This window comes from Tribolium castaneum, chromosome 10 (genome assembly GCF_031307605.1).
Source record: "Tribolium castaneum strain GA2 chromosome 10, icTriCast1.1, whole genome shotgun sequence".
In the NCBI taxonomy this organism is placed as follows: domain Eukaryota; kingdom Metazoa; phylum Arthropoda; class Insecta; order Coleoptera; family Tenebrionidae; genus Tribolium; species Tribolium castaneum.
The window spans coordinates 8,582,726-8,593,520 of NC_087403.1; the positions used below are offsets into that span (position 1 = coordinate 8,582,726).

General features: G+C 33.1%; 1 protein-coding gene across 3 annotated transcripts; it reads right to left on the minus strand.

The window, feature by feature from the left end:
* Positions 1-1,769: 1,769 nt before the first annotated feature.
* Positions 1,770-10,451, minus strand: LOC103314517 (GPI ethanolamine phosphate transferase 1). 3 transcript variants are annotated; one of them, XM_008200817.3, is made up of 12 exons: positions 10,341-10,451; positions 9,703-9,946; positions 9,456-9,655; positions 4,208-4,397; positions 3,887-4,157; positions 3,636-3,842; positions 3,365-3,587; positions 3,147-3,319; positions 2,909-3,099; positions 2,660-2,865; positions 2,341-2,609; positions 1,770-2,275 (listed from the first exon to the last, which is right to left on the minus strand). In XM_008200817.3, exons 2-12 carry the CDS (start codon positions 9,930-9,932, stop codon positions 1,865-1,867), a joined length of 2,571 nt encoding a protein of 856 aa, XP_008199039.1. In that variant the 5' UTR covers positions 9,933-9,946; positions 10,341-10,451; the 3' UTR covers positions 1,770-1,864. The 3 variants fall into 3 exon arrangements, with proteins under 3 accessions (XP_008199039.1, XP_064215524.1, XP_008199040.1); XM_064359454.1 differs by having other exon boundaries at positions 10,268-10,356; XM_008200818.3 differs by lacking the exon at positions 10,341-10,451 and adding an exon at positions 10,159-10,295.
* Between the last annotated feature and the right edge of the window lie 344 nt (positions 10,452-10,795).

Consider the following 10,795-nt stretch of genomic DNA (forward strand, 5'->3'; position numbering starts at 1 on the left):
ACTCGAAAGCGTAGTCGCAACTGACTAACCGAACGTGTAAACACCTGATAATTTTTTTTGGTGCAAAAAGTTATTTCTTTTTTGTGCATAAAAACGTTCACGGTCATCGTTTAGTGCATTATTTTCATGGATATTTTCCTGGCACCTAACAAGGAGAGACACATTGAACGGCTCGTGAAAATCATGGGAGGAAAAATGGGGAAATTTTTTTTGGATACGGAATTTGTTTTGTCTTCAAATTGACTTTTCATAACGCATTCTTCTAGTGGTTAAAATCTGTGAGGGCATTCCTTAAATACTCGCGTTAAAATTTCAAGTTTATTAGAGGTAACTTAAACTATTAGACAAAAATTAAATTAATAATTTTTTATGTATTTCCGAAATCAAACTGTTGTAAAATATTGTTTTAAAAAATTAATGAACAAAAACATTAAAAATTTTTAACAAATGAATTTTTGTGATTTATGCAACAATAGGTAACTTTAGAAACGTAGATGCTTGTATGTCGTAAAAACCCCATTCAGAAATTTTCATTCGTTTCTGAGTTATTTTTTATAAACTTTTACATTGCATGAATATTATTTTTAAAATTACGAATTTTCATCTAAATTTTAACACCCCATTGAACCCCGTTAGGGGTTCGTTTCCCGAAAATTCTGAAACACGTTTTCTGCATTTTCAACATAAAGCCAAAATACCATGGATGTAACTTTAATATATCTTTAGAAATAATGAATTTTCATTCAAATTTCAACACCCCATTTCACCTTTTTGTTAGAGATTGATTTTCGACTTAGTGCATATATTTTAACCATAGATCGAGCATTAAAATTAAATGAACCCATAATTTTAATTTTTTTCTACAAAAATTTTTTGTGGAATTATTAGCCCCCAAAGTTCTCCCAAAAATACACATTATAATTTTTATCTCTAAAAATACTTATCCAATTTTGATAAGATTACAGACGCTATTTTAAACATTCATTTAAGAGTGCAAGCTGTAAGCTTGTTGGGCAATGTGAAAGAAGGCTACCGAGGCCCCCTTAACATAAATTGTTTCATAACTTTGTAGCACAAATTAATTTAGCTTTGGTACTAATAGAATTTGAAAGCCGTTTCCATTTAGAAACTTTTTTGTTTCTTGTATATTTTTGTAAAATCTGTTATTTTCGGGTAAAATAATAGAATGTGAAATGATGCAGTCGGTATCAGCATCAGTATCGCACCTAAAGGCTGTCAAAAGTGAAAATTTTATTGTAAAATTTCGTTTTCAAATTCCTGGATGTGAAACCAGGTTTGACAATAATATTTCTGAAGTCAAAGCCGCTTTGTTTAAAAACTTGTGGCTGTGCTAATATCGATTGCATCTTCACATTTTATTATTTTATTATTTTACTCGAAAATGGTATATTTTACAAATAAATTATAAGAGACAAAAAAGTTTCTGGTAGAAAAAAGGCTCTGGTAGCCTCCTTCAACAATGCCCTACAAGCTTACAATTTGCACAATTAAATGAGTGTTTAAAATAAGGTCAGTATATCAGATTTTATAAAAATTGGATTAGTATTATTAAAGAAAAAAATTATAATCTGTATTTTTGGAACTTTTTGAAAAAAAAAATATATGAGTCCATTTAATTTTAATGCTCAATCTATGGTATATGCACTACCTCGCGGGGCACTCTGTATATCTGTCAGTCAATCAGGCATAGAAGATTTAGTGTTTATTGAAAAATATTGGATTAAGTGGTGTAAAAAGACAAATTTTATCAAGAACGCAAAATTTATTTAAAATAACATCAAACTTTAGTCTAATTTAAGAAGACAAATACTGACAACACAAACTGCAAAAACGGTCAATTTCACTAAAAATGACACAAAAGGCAATTCAGTCTAAGTCTATAGAATAGAGTCGTCAAAAAGTACCCCACACCGTGCAACATTATGAGTGCCAAAACAAACAGCTGCATAACGATGAAGCATGAAAGCCTGGTAGAAATTTCATGCCAAGTTCCGTCATTATTAAGATTAAAAAAGAGTTCCAAAAGCATTAAATCCAAAAATACCAAAACAGCGCAAAACATCGTAAGGGTGCTTGCTTTATGAAAAATATTTATAGCCCGGTAAGTACAACTAGTGTAGATAAATGGTATCAGAATCCTTAAAAATAGGAAATTTGCCATTGTAAACAGTTCAGCAGAAATGAAAGTGGTACGCAGCCACTCTGGATCAAAGGAGCTTCCGGTACCAATAAACCCGACAAAAACGAAAGATACCTATTAAATAGTTAAGTCATTAAACTCATACTCTCAAGGTAGGTAAGTTGTTTGAAAAAGGATACAAAAAAGAACCCTCGACGGAAGTCGTCAGCAGTCAGTCTACGGTTGAGCTCAAATTCTTCCAAAAAATTCGCCCGCATAATTTTTTCGTAACCGTAGCACGTATTCTCAATCGTAAGCCAAGCGTACAGCCCCAGCACAAATATTATCAAAAAGAACATTTCAAAACCAAATGTCACCATTAAGCAAAATGGTGCAAAAGCAACAAATATACTTGTGAGGCGTACGAAAACATGTTGTGACGAGCAAGGTATAATAACAACGGGATAAACTAAAGTAACATAACAGTCAAAAGTAAGCATTTATACAAAAGCGTCTTACGGGCCCAAATCCATGCAAAAACATTCCACCATGAATCGTGTGCAATGAATTCAAACTGGACCGCAATAGTATACAGTGGGGTTAATTTCACAAAAAAGTGTTGCAAATCAACTATTTCTATCAATTTTATGTTATAAAACGGATGTTCATACTGACGTACTATCACCATATCCATAGTAATCCACCAGAAACCATACCCCATCATGCTAAAATTCAAATAAACATGCACTTAACAAAAAAATTACTTACTAAGCCGAAAATTTAGTTACTATCCCAGTAACAGGGATTAGCTGCAAGACACCCAAAAAAACCGTTGCTGCAAGCCAAGCCAATTTTTGCGCACTCACTGTATGTCTTCTCATTGACGGTGTGACATATACGGCCAAACCCATAACGAACATCAAGACAGCCAAAGCCATACGATTGTAGAACGATTCCGCCTTTACAAAACTTTTATAAACAGGGGCCAATCAAAAGAGTTACTTACTAATAGACGAAGTCCAACCAAAAACAAAACAGACCTTTTGGCAGTGTTTTTAAAGCCGTAACGCCTGATGTATTTCATGGCAGCCACGATTTGAGGGTACCGGCGTACAAGTGCGTGTATCATACCAATAGGAAATAGGAAATATAGGTAATACAGCAATGAAGATTTTTGAGCTAAAATGCTACATTGTAAAAAAGAATTTTGGTGGTGAATCTCACCCTTTAAGACAATTAAGACGTTCAGATACGCCGGGATGATAATAAATATTTGTATGAATTTTATTGTAGACGTAGTGACCCGTGATTGTCTGCGTACAGGTATATTGAAAACGGCTACATAAATAATAAAAGCCGCAAATCCTATTGTTACAGAAATTAGAATCGAGACCTGGTATTCAGGACCTTGGGTTAGGTATCCGATAAACAGGTCGCACTCTTGGTTCTGAAATAGTATTACTTAAAAAGACACACAAAAACACAAAACACATACAAATTGTGCAAACTTCTTGTCACTTAGCAAATCCTCCAATTGCCTAAATTTACCCAAAATTATTTTGTCAAAACCGTGAAAATACGCATTGTTCATCTTCCATTGACTTTTCAACAAATATGTTTCCAGGAGTTGCCGAACATTTGAAAGCGACATTTCGCCCAAATTTTCTTTGGATGTATCAATCAAATCGCGCGGTAAAGTCCCCTAAAAATTCCTCATTTTTTGTCCAAACACAAGATAATACTTACGATTGAATTCACGGGGTAATTTAAACCAATTAAGGCTGAAATCAAAAGCGCAATATCCACCTGTTTGATGTCTTTCTGTCCGTTTATGGTTTTAACGCCAGCGCCCCACGCTATGAAGGGGATTTCATTTGCGGGTTCCGACACCCAATCTGTCACCCCACTGCCGGAAGTAAAAATGTACGCGGTGGAATCGTCGGGAAATGCAGTCTCAAACAGCTCCTCGATCTTTGGAATGATTTTGTCAACGAGCCCGATGTTGTTATAATATTCCCTGATGCCAAAATAAAGATAAAAGGCGGTTTAGTGAAATTAAATACGCACATTGAGTTCGGTTTAAATCCACGACCAGACAAGTGCAAGAAAAATACGTTTCCCCGTTCTATAAAGTCCAGACAATAAACCTCACAGTTTGATCTTTCCAGAATAAAAGTCTCGACGTCTTCGTACACCCGAAGGCCGAAATCGGGATTCGCAGAGTCATAAACGTAGGAATGAATATGGCCTAGGTCATCTAGTCACAAAAACATTGTACAATAGGAGGTAAAAAGTGAACAAGAAGTCCAATCAAGTAAGCGTAGAAATTTAAAATGTCAAAAAATTAAGCAAATTAATGCTAAGTAGGAAATTTTCATATGTTAAGACCATTTTGAAATAATTGTAAATTAGAAGAGACTTAAATTGTAACTTCTTTATTTTTAATACTCTCGTAACTAACTACACACATATATTTTTACATAGGCACAATAACATAACATGTGATAGAGATAATCTCTCTCCAGCTTTTATAGGTGTCGAAATTTTCTTTCTTAATTTTTTTATTCCCAATTTTATTTCATTACTTAACTCCTTTCCAGCTTCCATAGGTGTGAAAACTTTCTTTCTTAAAATTTTCATTCGCAACAATGAGTAACTTTACCCAAGTCTTTAGCTTCTCCCCACTGTTCACCGTCATTTCTTGATGAAGTTTCAGATCCAGATCTTACTGATCTAAATTCAATTTCATCGACTGCACACAAAATGGAACCAAATCTTACAGGTCTTCGGTGTTCACGTTCTGGGTGTCTTTTTTCTTGTCATCTTCATGCAAAACATTTTGAATTTTAAAATCTTCTTGTCTTATATTTTCTGGCACTTTTTCTTCTTTTAACTCTTATTGAGGATTATTTCCATCACGATGAAATTTCTTCACTTTCGAAGCTGAATTTATTTTCTTCACTGTCGACAATTCTGCAAACATAATATTTCCTGATTTCTCCACAGTTTTACTTTTTTCATCCATTAATCTGTAGGCCTTTGAGTTTTTAGAATAACCAACACAGATAAATTTTTCTGATTTTGAATATCATTTAGTTCGTTTTTCTTTTAGTATTTGGATTAATGCTTCACATCAAAAAATTATTAAATCTTCTTTTCGTCCGGTCCAGGCTTCTTCTGAAGTCGTATTATTTAATGTTACAGTAGAATTCCTATTTTTTTAAATAACAAGCGTTATTAATAGCTTTTGCCCAAAAATCTTGAGTAAAATTTGCATCATGCAGTATTGCTCTCGTCTTTTCAACCATAGTTGGATTGAGTCTCTCAGTTGCTCTCCATTCTGATGAGGTGTATACGTGATAACGAATTCCAAACTTTTTCAAAAATTCCTCCATTGAAGAAATTACCTACATATTCTTTAGCGTTATCTGTGCGTAGACATTTTATTTTGAGATCCGTTTCAACTTAAACAATTTTCTTGAAACTTTAGAATATATCAAAAACTTCACACTTTCACATTCTTTAAAAAATATACAAATGTTTTTAAGTAAAAATATCACGTTGTGTAAAGTGAACTTATTTTCACTGGACCGCAAATATCACTATGAATTAGTTCTAATTTTTCTTTAGCCCTGTGTTTCTTCTGAAACTTATTTTTGTGCTTCCCTTTGTAACAATTTTCACAAATATTACATTCTCCTTTAATGTCTTCAAATTTTATATTATAAATCATATTAACGAGCCTCTTAAGAGTCAATTTCATCTTTTGATGTCGCAACTGCTTTGGGCTTCCAGTCTTCTTTTCTAGAATCTCATATCTTTGATTTTCAAAAATTATCTTCAAGTCCCTAGTTTCGCTAGTTGTTCACAACAACTTAAATTAAATTTCAAACCAGGAGCATAATAAACTTGTCTTATTGAAGTTTCTTACCATTAACATTCAATAAAATTGAAGTCTCTTCATTGGCTGGGATTTCAAATTGTTCTCCTGAAGCAACTGTCACCACGTTGTTACCTTTTAATTTTTTGCAATTAAATCATGTTCCTCTTGTTCATGCCTCTTCATTATTAATATTATGGCTGAATATCCTCCTTTATTTTCATACTTAGCAGCTTCCGCTATAAATCTTTCTTTGGTAATCTTTCTTTGGCTTGATCTGTAGTTAATTCAGTATTGCAGTTCATTAGAGTCATAATTAATGGATTAAAATGTTCTGGTAAACTAACGAAGATCAAAGCAGCTAGAACACCATCCTTTATTTCACTGTTAATTGTCTTCAGTTGTTGATCAGTTTGCGTTTTCTGTTTTAAACAATCATTCATTCTTTACTGTCAGCATAACGAATCAGAACTTACTTTTCTATTGAATACAGGTGACCCAGGGGTGCGTAATCGATCTATAATTTATTTGTTGGTTAAAATATTACCATGCCGTTTTCATTATCCGATAGATCGACTGAAAGTCCACAAACTAAAAATATTTTTATTATACAAAGAGCGTTATAATACAGGGGGGACGAGTCGAATTGGTTCCCAAATTTTGTAATCCTCTCTAATTATAGTCGAATTGGTTCCCGGGGATGGTCGAATTGGTTCCCGTCGGTCAGGTAGGCAGATAATCAGATTAAAGTATTATGATAACAGAAATAGCGTTTATAAGTGTATGAACAAATTTACAAGTTCCAAAACGTTCAAAAACAAATCGTATTTTAACAATTTAAAGGGTGTGGCTAAATATTTCTTCGAGTATTCAAGTACTTCCAAAACGATGGAGAAGGCGCATAGAACTTAATGGGAACTATGTCGAAAAATGTTAAAATTATATTTGTAATTTGTCTCCATTTTGATGCTTTAATAGTATTAATAGACATATTAAACTTACATTCTTCTTTTTTTTTAAATAATCAGTTAGCCATGAATAAATGAAAATTGTTGTTGGATTTTGTGCTAAGAAAATAATTATTTGAACATGTCTACCAGCTTTAAATCTAAAATATTAACATATATTTGGCTTAATCCTTTTTACCTACCTGCTCATACGGGAACCAATTCGACCATCACCTTTTACAGAATTATACTTATAGAGATTATTGGGAACCAATTCGACCACGACCATACAGGGTGATGCCACAAAGTTATATTTTTTTATACCAAATAGAACACACATCCTATATATTTTTACACACTTAGATTCTACGCAAAAAATAATGTAACTTTATATGAACTATTATGAGTCTATCTTCTTTCGTTTCGGACTTATTCAACTTTTTTTTAGAAAAAAAAACTGAAAAATCACTGCGAAGTCACCTATAAATATTTTCCGATAAGTTTGCAACAGAAAAACTCAGAATATCCTAAAGTTCTAGCAACAGTCGACTTTTATAGTCCGTCTATCTTTCCTTGAATTTTATGGTGCAATAGAGGTATTTAACTTTTTAGGATTTAAGCTGTAAAGAAACCCCAGCCCCTGAATTATAAGTGCATTGTAAACTACCGGCGCGTGCTATGGGACAAGATTCCAGGGTCGTATTCGGCATTTTAAAGAGAGATGCATTATACTATTCATTTGTTTGTCATGGCAAGATCTTATTAAAATAGTGATCATACGGTTTGTAAAGTTACGTTTACTTTAAACAATTAACGGTGATTTTACTTTATTTATCAAATTGGAAAACTATCGCAAAAATCAAACAATACGACCCTGTAGGCTCGAATCCTTCGAGGTTACCTCAACGACCATCTGGTCGGTCGACATTTACTTGCAACACGCACATAATGTACAGGATGTGCCAAAACGGAAAAGTGGAATAACTCATTTTTTTACAGGAAAACCATGTCTTTCTTTACACGTATCGATAGCATTTTTTATAAGCTTTCTAACGATATGCAGTTTGTATAGCAAATCAAAAATATTTCTTGAAGTGTTAACAATTTTTTTTTATTTATTTTATTATTAATTCTTGACAAGTAAAATTCATTTATCTATCAAGTAACAATTAAATTACTAATGTAATTACTAATTAGTCACATTAGTACATATCAAAAAACCAATTTCCATTTGAGTTATCAGATTCTAGGATAACAACTTTTCTTATAATTTTTTTTTGAAAACTCTCGAAAAATGTGTGAAATTTGCTACTCTACCATTAGAAAAGCTTATGCAAAATGCTATCGATACGTGTAAACAATACATGATGTTCAATTTGAAAAAAAAATAGTTATTCAGCATTTGCTATTTATGTGCGTGTTTCAAGTAAAAGTCGACTGTTTGCTAAAACTGTAGGTATTCTGAAAATATTCATTGCCGACTTACCTAATAATTTTTCAAAAATTGGTCTTTTTTATAACTAAAAGTTAAATAATTCCGAATCGAAAAGAGATAGACCTATAATAATTTATACAATCTAATTATGCAAAAATATATAGGGTGTTCCATTTAGTGGTAGACCAAAGTTATATAACTTTGGTTCACAACACTCTGTGTATAATAAAAATATCTTTAGTTTGTGTATTTTAAGTCGATCTACCGTATAATGTACATAAACAGCTAGGCAATATTTTAAATAATTTGACACCAGACAATGCTGCCAAAGCCTTCATTCTTCATTCTCCAGCTCTTCATTCTTCTTTGTTCCATCCACACAATTAATCCACAATTAATTAAATGTAACCTTTTTTACTGATTCCAGTAGCACTTTCTTTACCATTTATAAATTAGAAGAGACTCAAATTGTCACTTCTTTATTTTTGACACTCCCGTAATCCCATTTCAGTTCATAGTAAAATTTTGTATCAACGCATTTGCATTTTTTGGAGTAAAATGTAACACAAATTGGGAGTTTCTAGTGGATTTTCTTGGCTCAAAATTTGTTGCTGGAATTTAGTTTAACACAGAATTCTTTTGCTATACAGAAACTCTTCAATCTGAGCTTTATTTCACTCCAAAAAATTTAAATGCGTTGTTGCAAAATTCTACTATAAACTGAAATGGGATATATGTATTTATCATCAGCTACTATATCACAACAACCTAAATTCAACAAAAATAAAAGCTATTTATTTATTATTACGTTTAAAAACAATACGTCAGTTTATATATTTTTGACAGCTGAATTAATATCGTATTTTTAATTTTACAATTTTGAGCAAATAAATAAATATTTGTTCCATTCAATAGTACGCTTACTAGATAGGACTTTTTTTATCACTTTGTATTAGAAATACTATACGTACTGATATCTGAGCCACTTCTGCAATAATTTTACCGTTTCTCTTATCGCAAAAATGTGCCCAGAGAAAAACTTTGTTTACTTACCTTCGCTGCACATTTCAGCAATTTGGGGACCACCCCAGCACCAGGCGAACGTACTCTGGTTAATAACCGAATCAAAACTGTTTCGATTTCCAGACAGCCCCAGAAAAATCGAAGCCGAGTGCTCATAAGCCCCTGCTAACAAAACGGTCGGAAGTTCCGTGCGGGCGACGCCCCACGAGGCGCGAGTTTTACGTAATTTACTAGAAAAAATTTACAAAACCTAGCAAAAAAAAGACCAACTGCTTACGTCAAATTCGGTAATGCCATTTCTTGCTTTTCCCCGAAAAGGTCTTTAGCTCGAAGACCATCAGAAACGATGATAACGGCGCGGCCTGCCGGCGGTTTTTCAGTTGATTTAAATGGAGTCCCATGTTCGATGGGGCTCGAAAGATAGATGTCAAATGCGGCTTTCAGTACTAATACGTGTACGAAGACACACAACACGATAAGAAAGAACGGCGAGCGCCACGGATGCATGTCTCGCTAGTCGCCTGCACACCAAAACAATGAATTTGATTTTTGAAAGTTAAACCGTTTTGGAAATTTTTCGTAAGTTGCCGGGGCGCCAAGGCAGAGGGCTCTGCCTTGCCGCCATCTTGAATAAAACGAAAATTGTGGGCAGAAAAGTGCCTTTTGTCCAAAAACTCATTCAAAATAAATTTAAGACAGATTTTACCCAAATGCGTGAAAGTTTGAGAGTTACCTAAGTCGCAATCGCCGGTTAGAAAGGTGTTTCCAATAAAAGACGCGCAAGACGTCTCAAATATGTATTTAAAGACAAAAAGAGGGATGTGAGAACAGTTTTTACTCACTTTTACACGCTCAAGACGTCTCAAATATGTATTTAAAGACAAAAAGAGATATGTGACAACAGTTTTTACTCACTTTTTTTCGATTTATTTATCACGCTACAAACTTCTCTCCACTGCAAGTTGGTATGTGTTTGCTTCTCGAAATGGACACCAGGGGTAGCACGTGGGAATTACCAAAAGAATTCGAATTTGCAACAAGGTGGATTTAAAGGTTTTACATTTATTTTAAAGGGTATTATAATATAATATAACTATAACACGATTATAATAGTAGAGCTCAAAATAAATCAAAATAATTCAACTTGCCTTATTCGAATGTTTATAGCTTCTGAGATATAGAGGGCGCGCTTTAGCCCTAGCAACTCTTAAAAAAATTAAATGTAAACGAAGTTTGCATCTTTTGAAAACTTTATTCTCAAGCTTACATGGCTTTTATGTAATAGGTTTAGAAGAACTAACCTCAGAGATCACATTTCTATTTTAATATCAATATAAAAAATGTGAATATATGAATTATTCGAAATTGTA

Coding starts and splice junctions, on each gene's coding strand:
- LOC103314517 (XM_008200817.3), bottom strand. CDS start 9,932: ATGCATCCGTGGCGCTCGCCGTTCTTTCTTATCGTGTTGTGTGTCTTC. Junction 3,843..3,886: donor ATTACCCCGTGAATTCAATC/GTAAGTATTATC, acceptor AGGAATTTTTAG/GGGACTTTACCGCGCGATTT. Junction 2,610..2,659: donor TTTTGCATGGATTTGGGCCC/GTAAGACGCTTT, acceptor ATGTTACTTTAG/TTTATCCCGTTGTTATTATA.